Below are 19,893 nucleotides of genomic sequence, written 5' to 3' on the forward strand. Positions count from 1 at the left end.
CTTGTGCTCTGGTCTCTAGAGCAGCAGAAAGTCAGTTTTCCCCCTTCTCCTTCTCAATGAGACACCCCTTTACATCTTGAAACATGGTTTTCATGTATTGTTGAAGGCTTTCATGGCTGGAATCACTGGGTTGTTGTAGGTTTTTTCGGGCTATATGGCCATTTTCTAGATGCATTCTCTCCTGATGTTTCGCCTGCATCTATGGCAACCTCTGAGGATGCTTGCCATAGATGCAAGTGAAACATCAGGAAAGAATGCTTCTAGAACATGGCTCATATAGCCCAAAAAAACTTCAACAACCCAGAACATTACATTTTTATTTATATAGATTCTCATGTCTACACTGTCTCCTGTGGCATTTATACCCCCCCCCCCCCCACTTTTTAAAAACCTGAGACAGCAACTCCCTAGGAATCTTTAGGTACTGTATCACAAATCTAGGGTCTGCTTCCAGTGGAAATTGACCTTAGAAATGCACTGGAGAACATACAGATTCCTAGAGAAGTTTTCTCTCTAGGAATTTCTAGTGTCTCCAGCATGACTCAGGCACACTTTGTCCTTAGACTTGCCTGGAAGACAAGATACATATTAATCCAAACTGCAATTTCGTAAAAGTGAAAACTGCAAAAATGCGGAGGGCCAACTGTATTCCAAAAGGGCCCCCACTTGCAAGTCCTCTGCGTTTTGCATTGTTAAGAGAGGCAGAGTTTTGAAGAAATTGTGGTTAGGAAAGGACCACTGACCATACTAAGTGGGGGACTCTAGGAAGTGTAATACAAAAAATGTTCCTTTCCCAAAATTCGGGCCAAAGGTTTAAAAGTTTGTGAAGTATTCAGCACTTTGGTTTCATTTTAAAGCTAAAGCGGCAAGAGCGGAGAGTGTCACAAGTGCTGCAGATAAAGAGGGAGAAACCCATTTGGCAAATGGCTGATAAGAAGTGTGGCATCTGGGAAATGTGGCTAAACGGGGTTTATTTATACCTTCCTTGGCAGAATCTAAAGCTTTTAGACTTGGAGGCTACACTTCTGGCTCACGAGAAGTAGGGGGTCATTTTTTATCTTAAGGCTGTGTCCTCTCTCGTCTTCTCCCAGGTTGCCCTATCATCACTCTGTCTTCACAGTGCAATGTACTCGCTATTTTTAAGTTTTCCCTCCCCCTTGAACCCTGTTGCAGGGTAAATATGTTGTTGTCATTTTGATGACAGTTCTGGTTTACCAGAGTGTTTCGTTTTGATTGGAACGGACTGTGATGGAATGGAGCCAAACATGCCCAAATGTCAAACATTGTCCTGAATTTTCACTCTACATTATAATATCATAATCAGAAAATAATTTTCCAGTACCATGTATTTAACAAAACATGTTGTGTACCTGGAAAATTAAAATGCTCCAGAAATTGTCCAAAATTGAGATAGTTTGTTTTCTGATGGTTCAGTGTACACTTTGTTTCGTGCATAGCATTACTGAAAATATTGTGGGTAAATAAAATATTGTATTTACCTTAAAAGCACAGCTTCAGGCTGTGCTTATAAGGTAAATACAAATGAAATTGGTGTTTTGATTTGGATCCTATCTTCAAGATATCTCATTTATATTTTTTATCATGTCAGAAAAGACTTGAGAAACTACAAGTAGCTTCTGGTGTGAGAGAATTGGCCGTCTGCAGAGACGTTGCCCAGGGGACTCCCAGATGTGTTACCATCCTGTGGGAGGCTTTTCTCATGTCCCTGTATGGGAAGCTGGAGCTGACAGACGAGAGCTCACCCTGTCTCGCGGATTCGAACTGCCGACCTTCAGGTCAGCAGTTCAGCCAGCACAAAGGTTTAACCTGGTGGTTCTTAATCAGTCAGCCACAGACCACCAGTGGGCCGCAAGGATGAAAATCTGGTTCGCGAGCATCCTTCCTCTTTATTTATTTTACGTATTTTATTTTTGCTCTTTTCATGCTGCCTGCCACTTCTTCCCTGTCGCTGACCATGGCATATGTTCTGTATCAGAAACTAGAGCTGATGTGGTCAATCCAATGCAATTTTCTGAATCAGCACCCCAAACCGGATCTAAAGTTGACCAAAAACTGATTCATAACCCTTTTGGTACTAATGTTGGAGAGTGGTCCCTGGTCAAAGTGGTCCCTGGTCAAGTAGTTCCTTGTCAAAGTGGTCCCTGGCCAAAAAAAGGTTGGGAACCACTGGTTTAACCCATTGTGCCACCACAGCCCTATTTATGTGTATGCAAATACCATATTCCAAAATGTTTTTAAAATCCCAGATCCAAAACACTTCTGGTTCCAAACTGTTTGGCTAAGGAATACTCCACCTGTACACATTGGAGGCCTTACTCCAACCTGGCATCCTTTAGAGGTGTTAAATCACAACCTGCATTGCTTTTGGGGATGTTGGTTATTGTAGTTCAACTGAGCTGGAAGATATCAAATTGGATAAGATGGATATACTCACCTTGCTGTCTTAAAGGCAAGTTATATTGAGTATGAATGACAGGTCTTTCCTGGTAAGGGTCCCTGCCATATGTGACTCCCTTTCATGGCATGTGCCATTGTCCCTTTCAATTACACCTTTAAAATGAACTTTTGTTACTTACTTAGACAATTTATTTTTGTTTGATTATGATGGCCTTCCAAGTGTAGTGTCTTGGCAGTGGATATGTAGATGACTGTGGAACCCTATTCTTGATCCGCATCTTTTTCCACGGTGAGGGTATCAGTTTCCAGGTGGAAGGCGGTCCCGGTCAGGGTTGGCTTGACACGCCTACCTCTTGGCACATTTCTCCTTTTCTCTCTCCATTCGTTCTTCTTTGAATTCTGCAGCACTGATGGTCATAGCTGACCACCAGTTGGGATGCTCAAGGGCCAGGGCTTCCCAGTTCTTGGTATCTATGCCACAGTTTTTAAGGTTTTGTATAATTGTCTTTGGGAGCCCCCTGTGGCGCAGTGGGTTAAAGCACTGAACTACTGAGCTTGTTGACCGAAAGGTCGCAGGTTTGAATCCGGGGAGCGGCGTGAGCTTCCGCTGTCAGCCCCAGCTTCTGCCAACCTAGCAGTTCGAAAACATGCAAATGTGAGTAGATCAATAGGTACTGCTCCGGTGGGAAGGTATCGGTGCTCCATGCAGTCATGCTGGCCACATGACCTTGGAGGTGTCTATGGAAAACACCAGCTTTTCGGCTTAGAAATGGAGATGGGCACCACACCCCAGTGTTGGACACGACTGGACTTAATGTCAGGGGAAAACCTTTACCTTTTACCTATAATTGTCTTTGCATGATTTTCCTGACTAAGGATAAAGGGAATTGTTGGGTAACATGCAGAATGACAGTTTGGGAAGGATATTTCCCTGTATGTGAAAGACTGTCTCTTCTTATATCAATCTGTCCAAATCTTAAGACCACCAGGAGTGGATCTTCTTTTACAGGAAATGTGTTTGGAGAGCAAATTAGGGTACTAGTTTGACCAGGACTCCTTGAGTGTTTGCATTAATTTGTAGAACTTGCATAAGTTGCCCCCTTTTTTGGACTATAGCTAAAAATTCCCACAACTGGATTTGAACTTTTCATGATTTTGTTTTTCATAAGTGAATTTAGAACCAAACTTAAGACATGACAAAGGAAGAACTCGGTGGGACCCTCATGGAAACATTGTCTGATGTTTTGAGTTGTGTTCTTCAGTGTGGGATGTGTAAATGACCTGTGCCTAACTGTTGCTCTCTTTTCCCCTCTTTCTGCCTCTCTTTGATGCTACCCTGCAGGCCTATGAACTTTCCACCCTAACGGGGACGCAAGTATTGTTGCTCGTGGCCAGTGAGACGGGCCACGTATACACGTTTGCCACACGGAAGCTGCAACCTATGATCACCAGCGAGACGGGGAAAGCACTGATCCAGACATGCTTGAACTCTCCCGACTCCCCTCCTCGGTCGGACCCGACCACGGATCAGCGCATGAGCGCAACGGGCTTTGAGGAGACAGACCTCACTTACCAGGTGTCCGAATCGGATAGCAGTGGAGAAACAAAGGTAAATCTTCTCCTTGCCTCCATGATTCTGTCTGTGGCAGGCTTGCTGAGATTATTTTGATGGATTTCAGGAAGGAATAGGTAGGTGTTGTGCACTGTGACATTCTACCGCCTATTGTATTGCTCCCAGCTTGAAAGTCCTTAGTCTCTGTGTGGTACAATAATAAACTATATTGGCTCTTTTCTTGTTGTGGAACAGTGGCATATCAGTATCACTCAATCCTCTTACAGGCCTGCATGATTCAAGTCAATTCTCAAAGCAATACCAATCTTCTGATGCTTCAGCTGTATAAATAAGAGCTAAGGGGATAGATAGATAGAAGTTGGGTGAGGTTGTATGTAAGTTCACTGATGAGGGCACAAGGGTTGCAAATCTCTTTTATATAGTCACTAGTGTGGGTTCCCTTTTGTGCTGTATGATTTGTATAGTACAGTATCTTCGTATATGAGTTGTTTTGAGTTTGGGGGACAATAGGCCTTTCTATAAACCTTTCAGCTTTCAGAAATCTGCCTGAATGGAAAATGGAGGATGACCTTTTTCGGTGGCAGCTCCCAGGCTTTGTAATATTTTCCAAAGCAAAGTCAGGATGGCTTTTACTTCATTCTCCTTCTGCTAGTGACTATCAATACTCCTGTTCTAGTAGGTCTTTAAGAATTGTCTGCAGAGACTTTCAATATTGTTCTGATTTTTTGGGAATTTTTTGTTGATTTGTTTCAAATGGTTTTCCTTGCCTAGATCATTACTTCTTAAACTGTGGGTCCTGGCCCCAAATAGGGCCCCCTAGCTCAGTGTTGGGATCCCCCCCCCTCCAAAATGGGTAACATTAAAAGGTTTCTGAATGCCACTGATTTACATAAATCTGTTAGTAGCAATGCACAGTGTTTACAGTGTACTCTGCAGAAAATGCTCCAGTTTTACTCCGCATAAAGGAAAAGCAGTCTCTCTAGCAGGCCTTGCAAATGCTAATTTATTATCACTTAATGTTTGATTTTTATACCTATTTTATATACCATATATACTTAAATATAAGCCGGGTTTTTCAGCCATTTTTAGGCTGAAAAAGCCCCCCATGGCTCATACTTGAGTCAAAGTTATTTATTATTTTACTCAGTTGTTATTCTTACTTTTATTACATGTATTATTTCACTCTATTTATTATTATTATTGTATTTACTTTATTTTACTCTATTGTTTTTATTACATTTATTATTTTCTCTATTTATTATTACATTTATTATTTTTCTCTTATTTATTATTATATTTATTATTTTACTCTATTTTTATTATTACATTTATTATTTTATTACTCTCTTTATTATTATTGGAAGGATACGTAAGTACATTTACGTTGAAGAAGGTTAGAATAATGGTTTAATCAGAGTTGGACAGTCTTATCTTAAATTATAGTTTTATGTAAATATTCAAAAACATTTAACCTACTGATTTCTCAATTAATGTAATTGTATTGGTATCTTTTTTTTTCAAATTTGCCAGTAGCTGTTGCATTTCCCACCTTTGGCTGATACTCGAGTCAATACATTTTCCCAGTTTTTTGTGGTAAAATTAGGTGTCTCTGCTTATATTCAGGTTGGCTTATACTCGGGTATATACGGTACCTACATTTCTGGACTCAACATAAAAATTGATTGAACCAAAAGGGGTCACAAGTGGGGAAAAATTAAGAATACCTAGTCTAGATTAGTATTTCTGCTCTAGAAGAGTCCATTTAGTCTCAGGGGACTTGTATAAAAAGGATATTAGCAGAGGGAAAAAAAGTTATCCTCTGTCCCCAAGGTCATGATCTCTCACAGAATGCCTAATGACCTTCGTGTGAAAATCTGGGTTCCAGGGAACCGTTGCTGAGATGTCATGGTCTTGATAGTTTAAGTGTATGCTAGCAGTAACAGGATCATAGAATACTAGAGTTGGAAAGAGACCACAAAAGACATCCAGTCCAGTTCCCTGCCAAGCAGGAAGGCACCATCAAAGCACTCCCCAAAGATGACCATCCAGGCACTGTTTGTTGACTTCCAGAGAAGTAGACTCCATCACAGTGAGGCATTATATCCAACTGTTGAACAGCTCTTATCGCCAGGAAGTTCTTCCTAATCTCTTTTTCTGTGGTCTGAATCCATTGCTTCCTGTCTTGTCTCTGGAGCACCAGAAAACAAGCCTGCTCCATCTTCAATATGACAACCTTTCAAATATTTGAACATGGCTATCATGTCACCTCTTAACCTTACCTTCTCCAGGTTGAACATACACAGCTCTCTAAGCCAAAGACGAGGAACTTTGTATGTTTCTGTATGCATTTTGCTTAACTTTTGCTAGTTGTATTGAAACCCAGGTTTAGAAAAAGGTGTGCTGTATGTGAATTAGGAACTACAACTACTTCTGCTTCCACCAGTAGATTCTTATAGTGATGGTGACCATTTGTCCAGCAGTGTTGGTGAGTCAATGTAGTTTGGTGCTTTGAGCTTTGGAGTGTGACTCTGGAGACCAGGGTCTGAATCTCCGCTTGGCTGTGAAAATGCACCTGGTGGCCTTGGGGAAGTCACACTTTCTCAGCCTGAGGCAACTTTTTTTGTGTATGTGTCAGGAGCGACTTGAGAAACTACAAGTCGCTTCTGGTGTGAGAGAATTGGCCATCTGCAAGGACATTGCCCAGGGTACGCCCTGATGTTTGATGTTTTTACCACCCTATAGGAGGCTTCTATCATGTCTCTGCATGAGAAGCTGGAGCTGACAGATGGGAGCTCACCCCGCTCCCTGGATTCGAACCACCAACCTGTCAGCACAAGAGTTTAACCCATTGTGTCACCGGAGGCTCCTCCTGAGGCAACTGCAAACTCTAAACAAATCTTGCCAGGAAGCTCTGTGTGATAACTGTGCCATAAATCAGAAATGACTTGAAGGCACACAGCAACCTCTGAGCATGAGGCATCTCTTTGCATGAAAGGCTTTGGTGGGCATCAGGATCTTTTATCCAGCTTTGATAAACGAAGTCTTTTGGGAGAAGGAAGAATGGCTAGCCGGGTGTGCTTTCATTTATTTATTTAAAACATTTATATCCCTATCTTCTCAGCCTCCATAGAGGGACTCAGACCGGATTCAAGATTTGTTTGGATCCAGGTGGCGTTTTGCTCACTGGGCGATTTCCCCCTCTCTCCATCCCCGCTCCCCTTCTCTAGGACTCCAATGGTTATGCTTGTCCGGTGCCGAAGCAGGACCATATCATTCTGTGCCTGGTCTTGCTTCGGAGACATTCCTGTGATGGATGGGGTCCTGTGCCGGATCGGGAGTGACAGATGCCATCCTCCTTCCATTCCGGGACAGCTCTGTTTTTCCCTGTTATCTCTCCTTGGGCGTCTCTGTGCTCAGGCTCATTGATAAAAATTTGATTCTGCCTCCGTGGCCATATAAGGCTTGGTTTCCCTCCCCGGAGTCCCTGGCTGGGCCTCTTACATTCCTTATAAGCTGCAGCTGTCTCTTGCGTCGGTGCCGTTTTGGAAGGGGGCAGGGAGGACACAGGGAATTGAAAGACTTGGCTGAACAGACTATTCCTTCTCTCTCTCTCTCTGTTCCCAACCAGATCTTCTGCTGGCTTAAGTCATTACTCTCTTCCCAGAAGCCTTAGCCTCCGTTTGCAACGGGGGTAACTGACTAATGCAAGCAATGTAGTGCAATCTCTGTAAGGCACTTACTACCTTTGCGACTTTCTTCTAACAAAAGGGTGGGGAGAAAGCTTTCCCATCTCCTTTTCACCAACCTTTGTTACAACAGTGGTTCTCAACCTTCATAATGTCGCGGCCCCTTAATACAGTTCCTTATGTTGTGGTGACCCCCAACCATAAAATTATTTTCGTTTCTACTTCATAACTAATTTTGGGGAAAACAGACCTTGACATTTCGGAGTTGTAGTTGCTGGGATTTATAATTCACCTACAATCAAAGAGTCTTCTGAACCCCACCAATGATACAATTGGGCCAAACTTCCAACACAGAACCCCCATGACCAGCAGAGAATACTGGAGGGATTTTGGAGGAATTGACAATGATTTAGGGGAGATGTAGTTCATTGTTGTTTATTCGTTCAGTCGCTTCTGATTCTTCGTGACCTCCTGGATCAGCCCATGCCAAAGCTCCATGTTGGTCATCACCACCCCCAGCTCCTTCAGAGTCAAGCCAGTCACTTGAAGGATGCCATCCATCCATGTTGCCCTTGCTCGCCCCCTCTTCCTTTTTTCTTCCATTTTCCCAAGCATCATTGTCTTCTCTAAGCTTTCCTGTCTTCTCATGATGTGGCCAAAATACTTCATCTTTGCCTCTAATATCCTTCCCTTCAATGAGCAGTCAGGCTTTATTTCCTGAAGTATGGACTGATTGGATCCAACATGGCCAACTGCGAATATTGGTGGGATTTGGGGAGGACTGACCCATGATTTTGGGAGTTGTAGTTCACCCACATCCTTATGCATTTTCTAATGGGAACATTAATAAAAAACAAAAGGAAAAACTGACTTTTTTTCTAATAAATAGTGTTACAAATTACGTAAGCTGTTTCGCTGCTGCTCCTCCTCCCCTGCTGCTACTTTCTCCCCTGCTGGTGTGAGCCTCCCTCCAGCCTCGCATGTTCTCCCTTGCCCATGCATGCACACCATGCCTGCTCTTCCCTCCCCGCTTGGAGTCTCAGAAACAGCCTTCCCCTTGGCTGAGAGGCCAGGCTATCACAGCAGGAGGAGGCCTTTTGGTGGGAAGATTCACCCTCTGTTTCCAAAAAGGAAGACAGGCAGAGATATCTTCAGCCTTCTCTAGCAAAGGGATTCTTAAGACCATCAGAAATATGTGTTTTCTGATCGTCTTTGGAGACCCCTGTGACCCCCTCCTCAGAAGTCCCGAAACCCAGGTTGAGAAACGCTGCTTTAGCATGTCCTCTACATCCTCACCCTGCAAAATGAATTGTTTCATTGAGGGATTATTTTTTTTCTTTTGGGCCCTAAATTTGATAGTTTTACTTTCCAGCCTAAAAAGATTGAAGATCAACTGAAAACAAAAGCAAGAAGAGTACATAGCTTCTGTATCTACAGTTCATTCCATACACTGTTTGAAAATATTTTTTTAATATCCCAAACTCAAAGCTTTATAGTAGGAAAACCTTTGTACTACACCATTGTATATAATGCGACTTGAGTATCCACAGATATTGGAATCCACAGGGAATACTGGAACCAAACCTCATTGGGTATTAAGGACCCGCTGCCCTCCTGTTTTGTTTCTTCTTGACAATGTGGTCAGACACCATCTTTAACGCTGTAGTTTTGAAAAAGTTGCTTCTCTTTCTTTCCCTATTTCTCCCCATCTCTCTATTTTTGCACATGCTCCCAGACTCGCCTGACCATGTTCCCCGGGGGATCCTGTGAACTGTCTGCTCTGAAAACTCTGTGTGTGTTATTTAAAATAAGAGTTTGATTCTCGTTAATTTTACAGTGTATATACTCATGTATAGGTTTTTTAATGTAGTAAAAAAAACTACCCAGAAATCTGGGTCAACCTATCCATGGGTCAGTGTAAATACTGTAACTTGACTCTTTGCCAAAAAAAAAAAAAAAAGGATTTTTTTTTCCGAGTAGGGTAGAGAAAGGCAAGAACTTCGCTCATTGCAGGATAAGCTAAAAGAAGCACCTATTTTTTTGAATTCCTGGGCAGAGAATTGGCAACAATGACCAGGGGCAGTTGGCCCCTTGAAACAGCATTAGTCTTTTCCTCTCTCTGTAGAATAATAATAATAATAATAATAATACACATTATTATTAATACAAATAATTAATAATACAAATTTATTTATTTATCTATTTATGGCATTTATATGCTGCCCTTCTCACCCGAAGGGGACTCAAAGCTACTTACAATATATATATATATATATATATATATATATATATATATATATAATTTCTTTATTCTTTATTCTAATTATATATATATATATATATATATATATATATATATATATAATTTCTTTATTCTTTATTTATTTAAACAGACATCATCTTGTATTCCTCGACATTATCCTTGCTGAGTTGGGGTGGATGTTTCCGGGAGCATCTTAATACCGCCTTTCTCAGCCCGTAGGTGACTCAAGGCAGTTAACAGGGTAAAATTCAATTCTTACAATACCATAAATACAATTAAAAACATAACATATAATAAAAATTAAACATATCAATAAAATATAAATTTAGTGTCCCCTTGTTAAACACGTTGTCCAGTCTCATCGTCGTTCCATTTTCCTATGTCACTATTCTGCATTTGGAAACACTTGTTCAAAAAGCCACATCTTGACTTTTTTCTGGAATGTTAAAAGGGAGGTTGCTGATCTAATATCTATAGGGAGGGCATTCCACAGCCAAGGGGCCACCGCCGAGAAGAAAATCCACAACTTAAAATTGACTGAATAGGCTGCCGGAAGAGATGGGTCTTCAATGGTGACTTAAATGTTGACAGCTGCTTTATTTATTTATTTATTTATTATTTACTGTATTGTATACCACCTTTCTCAGCCAATCGGCAACTCAAGGCGGTTAGCTGTCGGCTCTCTTCAGGCAGGCCATTCCGTAGCTAAATGACCGTAGACTTATACACAGGTAATATTGAAATCTGTATTTTTCGTCTCGACACTTGCATCGACTTATACATGACTTATATAAAAGTATATAGAGGTTTTGGTTAATACAGTGAGTTAAACTGCCAGCTACAGAAAATCTTGCCTACCAGAAGGTTGGCAGTTCAAAGTCGCGGGTCTGGGTGAGCTCTTAATTCAGCCCTAGCTTCTGCTTACCTAGCAGTTTGAAAACAGCAATGTGAGTAGATCAATAGGTACTGCTTTCGGGAGGCAGGGGGGAGGTAATAGGCGCCTTGAAGCCATGCCAGCAATTCGATCAGGAAGGTGTCCACAGACACTTTGGCATGGAAAAATCGAACTACAGCACCTCCCCATGGCCGGAGTTGAGCACAGCCTCCAGATATCAGAGATGAAAAAGAGGAAAACCTTGCCTCTGTCTATGTACTGTCTGTCTTTTTTAATTGTATAACAGCATTGAATGTTTGCTGAATATGTATTCTGTAATCCACTCTGAGTCCCCTCAGGGAGATAGAGTGGAATATAAATAAAGTATATCATTATATTATTAATGTTTTTAAAGTGTTTATAAACAGTTACCCGTTGCTTCAAGGAACCCTGGTGAAGTAAGCGGTGATAAGGGAATGCCAGGGGAAGGTTCTGAGCCTTTCGGATGTTTTAGCATATCAAAAGAGATCTCAGGGATCCTTACAATAATCAAAAGATGACAGGGATGTGAGAGGCACATTGTCCTTGTTCCCGTTTTGTAGATTGGGACAGTTCCAGCGGAAAAGCCTATGTTTTACCTCCAGGCAAGAGCTGGAAACTCTTGTTAGTTCTGCCTGTCACAGCAATGTGGGAAGCTGCCTTACACCAGATCGTTCTGATTTTTGTCCTTTTTGCAGTATTTGCTCCTAACACAGTCTCCAGCTCTCCTTGCTCTCTGGTGGTGGGTTTTTCCTATCACCTGCTGCCTTATACCTTTAGTGTTGAGATGCCAAGGATTCAACCTGGGATCTCTTGCATGCCAAACATGTATTCTCCCCTGGAGCTATGACACCCCCCCCCCTTCGCCGCCATCTGTTAGTTCCTCTCTTACTTTCATCAGGCCTTCCTTTCATAGCTTGTAGGCAAGATTGGTAAAGTTACTTGCTTGGACTACAGTTCCCAGAATCCATCAGTTAACAGAGCCAGGGGTGCAAATGAGACAGATCATTTGAGGAGCTGAGTACAAGGCAGGGATGAGGGCTTATCTGGCCCTCGGTGGTCCACGCTCTTGTCACATCCCGGTTAGATTACTGCAACGCACTCTACGTGGGGTTGCCTTTGAAGACTGCTCGGAAACTGCAACTAGTCCAGCGAGAAGCAGCCAGATTGCTCACCGGAGCAGCGTACAGGGAGCATACCACCCCCCTGTTGCACCAGCTCCACTGGCTGCCGATCCAATTCCGAGCACAATTCAAAGTGCTGGTTTTGACCTACAAAACCCTATACGGTTCCGGCCCAGTGTATTTGTCCGAACGGATCTCCCTCTACATCCCACCTCGAAGCTTAAGATCTTCTGGGGAGGCCCTGCTCTCGACCCCGCCACTCTCACAAGTGAGGTTGGCGGGGACGAGGAGCAGGGCCTTCTCGGTGGTGGCCCCCCACCTGTGGAACTCACTCCCGGGGGAGATTAGATCGGCGACCTCCCTCCTGGCATTCAGGAAAAAACTAAAGACCTGGGTCTGGGACCAAGCATTTGGACTCGCTGGCAGTTAAATTAAGGATCTGACGACAAGGACAATGGAGTGGAATGGATATATGGACTCTGTACCCGAGCATGAGACTGTCTTAATATTTTATTATGCGCTGATGTTTTAATTCTAATTGTTGAATGGCTTATTGCTTTTTGTATTTGTATTACTGTCAATTGTTAGGCATTTAATAATGCCTCCTCTGTAAGCCGCCCTGAGTCCCCCCCCCGGGGTGAGAAGGGCGGGGTATAAGTAAATGAAATAATAATAATAATAATTAGCCTCATATTTTGCCCTTTAATGAGAGTCCCAATTTTCGCAGAAACGCAAGGTGGTTGTTTCTCCAAGTTAATTTATCTTAGCAAATTATTATTATTATTATTATTATTATTATTATTATCCCATTTTTTTCTCCACAAAGGAAACTCAAAGTGGCTTACAATAAAAGTAATTTGATACAATTTAAAATCCAAAAATATGCATATATTAAAATAGAATTAAACATTAGAAAATGTCAAATGATTGAAAATGCATTGAGAGCTAAAACCGAAGCACAGCAGATGTATTTCTCCAGGTGAAAAAAAACTTGGGTTAAAATGGATACAACTCCTAGTATCCAGCAGCAAGAATGGCCAATGCTGACTGGGAGATTCTGAGAGTAGCAATAGAAGTAGCTCTGCCCCTAATTGAATTCCAAACTCAGATCACAATTTCAGAAAATTGATTGGGTGTCTGTGAGTCCTAGGCATCCTTGACTTGGAGGCATAAAATGATAACTTTCCTCTTCGATTACCCTTTTCAAATGTTCATTGTATTTTCTTAGTTGGTTCTTAGCCAAATATGAAGGAAATCACTTTCCAATGCAATAAAAATGTGTGCACAATTTTGTATGCCTGCACGAGGGTTATCCAGAAAGTAAGGTTAAAAGCATGTAGCTCTCGTGGGGAATTTTCACAGGGGGGAAGTTGGTATCATTGTTGTGTAACGGGAAACAAGCAGAAGCGAACGAGTAGTGCCAGTCGACAGTAGCTCATCGACTGGCATTGTGGAAGGTTAGAGATGAGCATCCTCATTGTGTTTCTCTCCCAAGTACAAAGTTCACGCTATAATATGCTACCTAAATGCTAAGGGCATGAATGTTGCTACGATTCATCACAAAATCATTTCAGTTTATGGAGAGGGCATAATGTGAAGACAGCATGTGACAAAATGGGTATGGAATATATTGTGAGACCATGACTAGGACGCAGAATAATGGCTACAAGAAAGGAGATTCCATCTGAACATGAGGAAGAACTTCCTGACTGTGAGAGCCGTTCAGCAGTGGAACTCTCTGCCCCGGAATGTGGTGGAGGCTCCTTCTTTGGAGGTTTTTAAACAGAGGCTGGATGGACATCTGTCAGGGGTGCTTTGAATGCAATATTCCTGCTTCTTGGCAGGGGTTTGGACTGGATGGTCCATGAGGTCTCTTCCAACTCTATGATTCTATGAAGAAACTTCGCAGAGCCGTCCAAAACAAATGTGAGATGCTGATGGTGAGAGTCTGTCTCCTTCATGACAATGCACGTCTGCACACTGCTCATGCAACACAAGAGTGGTTGACTTAATTTGGTTGGGATGTTTTAAGCCACCCCTCTCACAGCCCTCGATCTCACACCCAGTGACTGTTCACTAAATTGAAGGAACACCTGGGTGGAAAACATTTTTCCAAAAACAACGAGGTGAAAATCAAAGTTATGAACTGCCTGAAAATGGCAGCAGGAAACTTCTATGACACAGGCATCAAAAATTCTTCTCATGGATGACAAAATTATTGAACTGAATGGTGATTATGTGGAAAAATAATGTAATACCTATTCTACAATCCGTGTAAGTTTTATTAAAATATATTCATTCTTTGTATTTTAATAAAATCTGTTAACCTAACTTTCCGAATATCTCTCTTTCACACACACACACACACACACACACACACACACATATATATATATATGGTCAGTTTCTCAAAGGGGTCCGCAATCTCCCAAAGATTGCCAGAAGGGCCATTTGCACTTAGTAGTGCTGCTTTACAATCCTTAGGATTTAAGGAGATATTTCATTTTGCCATCCTGTCCTGTGTTCAGCATGGAGCCAGTTGCTGAACACGTGCTTCCTTCTCATTTCAAGGCTTTATGACATGATATATGACACATGAATGATTTTGATTTTGGAACAGAGGAGATGGGCCCAGAAAGTGATTGTAATTTTCCATCTCTTAGAGCTTATCACGTGCTCCAGCCCCTCTGTGTCTGTTTTTTTTTTGGTCTTTTTTTGTTTCAACGTTGTTTTGAATCCTTTAGCATTTATAATATTTGGACAAAATGTTTGTAAAAACAAAAATCATTGCCCTTTCTGATGTTGCCTTGTTGCTTTATGGAGCTAGATGGGAAACATCCTCCTTTTGAAATATTGTGGCTTGTCTGCTATTAGGTATACAGTTCAGATGTAAGCACTTACAACTAGTCTGAAAGCTTCCGCCTTATCTGGTTTTTTTTTCTCATCCGTTGATTCCAGTTTCACCTGTGCTCTACCTCCTTTCCAAAAACCCACCCATAGGGCAAAGCTGCACAACTTGCCATGGAAACATTTCTAGCCAGCCATCAAAATAAATAGCAGCAGAAGACAGCACCTTGGCAACAGGCAGTGCTTTCCGAAATCACAGAAGAGGACTGCAGAAAGTGAAAAGGGGGGGGGGGGTGTTTTTTGATCCTCAAATCTCAGTGGCATTTGAGTGATTGTGCAGTCTAACCCCAGTCAGCCCTCCACATTTGCAAGTTTGATTTTTGTATATGTGATAATTCTGGATTAATAAATATATTCTGTCTAGGAAATCTCTAGGTCCTCCAGAACAACTTTGTGATTGATTTCGGCTAGATGCTGACCATATGTTCAAGCTGAAGGACACTGAGATTCTTAGAGAGAACATTTCTCTAGGCGTTTGTTGGTCTTGCAGTGCAATTCCATGACCAAGCTCCTCCGTCAAGACTGTATGGTCAAAAGTTGAACATACGTACTGTGCTGGGTGAAGGAAGATAGATGCTTTTGAACTGTGGTGTTGGAGCAAAGTTCGGAGAGTGCCTTGGACCACAAGAACATCCAACCAGTCCATACTTCAGGAAATAAAGCCCGACTCCTCATTGGAAGGAAGGATATTAGATGCCAAGATGGAGTATTTTGGCCACATCATGAGAAGACAGGAAAGCTTGGAGAAGACAATTATGCTGGGGAAAATGGAAGGAAAAAGAAAGAGGGGCTGACCAAGGGCAAGATGGGTGGATGGTATCCTTGAAACGACTGACTTGACCTTGAAGGAGCTGGGGGTGGTGACGGTTGACAGGGAGCTCTGGCATGGGCTGGTCCATGAGGTCACGAAGAGTCGGAAGCGACTGAACGAATGAACAACAACACTGTGCTGGAGAAGCTAGGGATTCCTACCGAAATGAGGAAAATTTTATTTTCCTTAAGTTTTTTTTCACTTTTGCTAGGGTTCTGCAACCCAATCCACCTGAAAGGAGAGGGTAAATTGTATAAACACCCCTTGTAACCTTTTTAGCAAACTTCCTCCTAGATTTGGAGCGTTTGACTGTGCATAGGGAAAGTAGTGTAGATGATAATTAGTCATACATTTCCTTACAGGTTTCTCAGTGAGACTAATAGAAACATTGGGAATTCATTTGTTTATAATCAAATAAATTGATAATTCACCTGGTGATTTCTAAAATAGTGATTGAAACCATACCTGGAAATATTCCAAAGATTTCCATTTTAATATACTTGTGGATGATATGTTTTGCCTCCAGTCTCAGAGGCGGTATGTTTTTGATACCAAAAGCTGGGGAATGTGAACAGGAGAGTTTTATTGCCCTGCTTGTAGACTTCAGAGAGTGTCTTTTTGGGCACAGAGCGCTGGCCTAGATAGGCCTTTGATCTCATCTGGCACAGCTCTTCTTATGGACTTACCTGCCCTCATAAAACCTATTTGAAAGTAGCTTCACGCAACCAGTGAAAATCATCCCTCTGTTCCTTTCAGACTTTCTAAGTCACATATCTCTCTTTGATGCATTATCTCCAGCCTTGTTTCTTCTTTGTCATGGCTGCTTTGAGGATGAAACTTGCACGCAGGGTAGGAAAGGTGATCTCTTCCTTGCAAAACAACTGGAATGGCTGAAGTGGATGGGCTTTGGCTCAAAGAAAGCTTTCTCTGATCCCAATTCCTATCGTCTGGTATTTGGTCTGTTGTCAGATGGAGGGGGGTTTATCAGGGCAAAGAGCATCTTCAATACAGCTCACCCAACACTACCTTTCTCTCTCAAATCCTTTATCATATGTATCTTAGCTGCAACTAATGGTAGGTGACCGTCTAGACACCAGGAGTTGAAAAAATACATTAAGACCTCCTTATTCACAGGAGATATGTTCCCAGCTGGATTATGGTTAGGTGAAACTGTGGTTATAACAAAATGCCATTGAATCCCCTCAATTCAGACCCCATTATAGAGTTGTGGAGGAACTATACCATAGCAGGTTAAAATGCAGTTGAAATAGAATAAATACAATTTAAAATACATTTTTAAACACACAATCCTCCCCCAAAATCCCACCCACAACCTCCCCTTATCCTTCCCCAAAGGCCTTTCTTAGCTCTAATGACTGGGTTGTGATTACTGTCAACCTTTTTCATTTGTGGGTTTGACTTTCGTAGAGTGGTTATTCATGGATTTGATGATTATGGTGTTTAGAAATCTCTAGGTCCTAGAGTGACTTTATGATCGACTTTCTTCAGTCATGCTGGAGGACTTAGAGAGTTTCAGAGAGAACATCTTCCTAGGAATCTCTAAATCCTCCATTGAGATTCTGTAGTCAGTTTCCAGTGGAAGTTGACCATAAGAGTCATGCTCAGACTTTGGTCATAGAATAGCACTGAAGGACCTAGAGATTCCTAGAACAGTGTTCTCTCTAGTGAAAAATGTCTTATTTTAAAATACTTCTTGGATTTCTACTTTTGCTGACATCCTGAGCCCCTAACCCTGCAGCGAATGTGGAGGACTGACTGTATCCACAATAATAATTAAGGACTGAAGTTCAAGACATACCCACATAAGGTGCTAAAAAGAAAAAATAGTGCACTTCTGTGTTTGTTTGTTTTTTTGAAAATGATTTTCCATATGGGGGAAAGCTCCTTCTTTGGAGACTTTTAAGCAGAGGCTGGATGGCCATCTGTCAGGGGTGCTTTGAATGTGATTTTCCTGCTTCTTTGCAGAATGGGGTTGGACTGGATGGCTCACACGGTCTCTTCCAACTCAATAATTCTATGATGCTAAGATTCTTTTGTGAGTCTGGAGTGCCAGACCAATACATCTGGAGATCACAAAGTTGTGGCGGTCTGATTGAAACAATCAACTAGATACAAACATTCACATTTAGCAAATGAACAGAGCCAAAGAGGTTGATGTTCCTGTCTTGTGTTGCCAATTACAAACCTTGGAAGTTTTAGCAGAATTCAAAACCTGTTGGCAGGGAAGATCACAGTAATGGCAAAAAGTGCACTTGGTGCACCAATGGACAATATGTATACTGGCACTATCTAATAAAATGTTACCAGCATAGGAGAATAATATTATATTGCCTGATGGAAAGCTAAGAAATAATTCACTAAGAGGGAAAAGGATAATAAGTAACTTCTATCAGACAGCTTTAGTTCTTCTGTTGAGAGGCAGGAAGGGATACAGAGAAGTAACTTTGTTGTTGGTTTTTTTTTGTTTTGCTTTGTTTTCAGTAGGTTGTTGTGAGGTTTCCGGGCTGTATGGCCATGTTCCACCAACAATGAAAACAAAGTATTGTTGAAGGCTTTCATGGCCGGAATCACTGGGTTGTTGTGAGTTTTCGAGGCTGTATGGCCATGTTCCAGAAGCATTCTCTCCTGACATTTCACCTGCATCTATGGCAGGCATCCTCACAGATTGTGAGGTCTCTAATGCAGGCGAAATGTCAGGGGAGAATGCTTCTGGAACATGGCCATACAGCCTGGAAAACTCACGACAACCCAGTGATTTCGGCCATGAAAGACCTCACATGAGACCTCACAACCTCTGAGGATGCCTGCCATAGATGCAGGCAAAATGTCAGGAGAGAATGCTTCTGGAACATGGCCATACAGCCTCGAAAACTCACAACAACCCAGTGATTCCGGCCATGAAAGCCTTCGACAATACTTTGTTTTCATTGTTGGTGGCATAACTTCTGTATATACCATCTCCCCCAGTATATAGGAAATCTCAGAAGATTTTCTTTACTCAATGGACCTCTCTGTAGGAAAATTAATGAAAGCTGTATTTAGCTCATTTGATCTTTTCTATTTGATACATGCAAGCATGGCAATAATGAGCCACATTTCCTCAGTGCATGCAAAGATTTGTTTGTGATTCTCTTGTGAAGTGTTTTCACATGGCTATGATGAGCTTTTCTACCTTAAATTGATTATCTTATTGGAAAAGTAAAATGCCAGAATCACACTACGAAGTAAGGAGATTGGAGTAGCCATCTAGGTTCTCCTATCTAAAACAAACCATGGAGTTCAGAATAGCCATCTGGCTGACCAGAGGCCAAAATCAGTGGGGTGATGGCCACTAGTGAACCGGCCAAATTTTAATCAAAGAGTTGGAAGGGACATCAAGGGCTATATTTGCAATCTTTTGCCAAAATCGCATTCCTGGTATATAGCCATCAAACGCTGGCTGAAAGATTTCTGTCCCTTTGGAAAGCAATTTGTTCATTGTCAGAACAGTTAAGTTATGTATTGGATTTAGATTTGGGAGATCCAGGTTCAATTGCTTTACAGACCCATGAATTTTAGTAATTCGTTCTTGGCCAGTTAGCTTCTCTGTGTGTGTGTGTGTGCCTAATGCACTCCCACATTGGTCTGAGGGTAAACTGGGGAAGTGGAGAGTTATAAATACTGTCTTGAATTCAGTGGAGGAAAGGTAAGATATAAATGTAAGCACTGTGGGCGCTGTGGTTTGGTACCAGGATTTCCCAGGGATACCATAATCTGTGGGTGTTCGAGTCACAGTGTTTGGTGTGCAGAAAAATCAAAGTTTTTTGTTCCTAAATATTTTTGATTTGCGGTTATGGAGTGCTGAACAGTAATGGTAAATTATTCTTAAAGTGTAATTAAAATCTTGCCATTTAAATCTGCTTGGATTGTATCCCCTAGACTAGCAGAAACTAAATTTGCTTTATCTGCTTCTGACATAGCCTCCCAGATTTTTTAAGGGATCTTTTTATGTTTTCATTGGGCTAAACTATACAGATCTTTTAACCTTTTCTCCTAGAACACAATATTCACCATCTTTTTTTTTTTTTGCACTCCTATGGCTGTAGTAAAGCTAAAGGTTTCCCCTTGACATTAAGTCTAGTGGATACCGACTCTGGGGGGTGTTGCGCATTTCCATTTCTAAGCCAAGGAGCCGGTG

At 41.7% G+C, this 19,893-nt stretch overlaps 1 protein-coding gene across 4 annotated transcripts in view; it reads left to right on the forward strand.

Moving 5' to 3' along the window:
* Positions 1 to 19,893, forward strand: part of SRF (serum response factor) — a 97,212-nt gene that overhangs the window by 31,001 nt on the left and 46,318 nt on the right. For all 4 annotated transcript variants that reach the window (XM_060754426.2, XM_060754428.2, XM_060754427.2 and 1 more), the window contains exon 2: positions 3,761 to 4,027. In XM_060754426.2, coding sequence (XP_060610409.2) covers positions 3,761 to 4,027 — 267 coding nt within the window. The remainder of the gene's footprint in view (positions 1 to 3,760; positions 4,028 to 19,893) is intronic.

The sequence above is a fragment of the Anolis sagrei genome, chromosome 1 (genome assembly GCF_037176765.1).
Source record: "Anolis sagrei isolate rAnoSag1 chromosome 1, rAnoSag1.mat, whole genome shotgun sequence".
Classification (NCBI taxonomy): Eukaryota; Metazoa; Chordata; class Lepidosauria; order Squamata; family Dactyloidae; genus Anolis; species Anolis sagrei.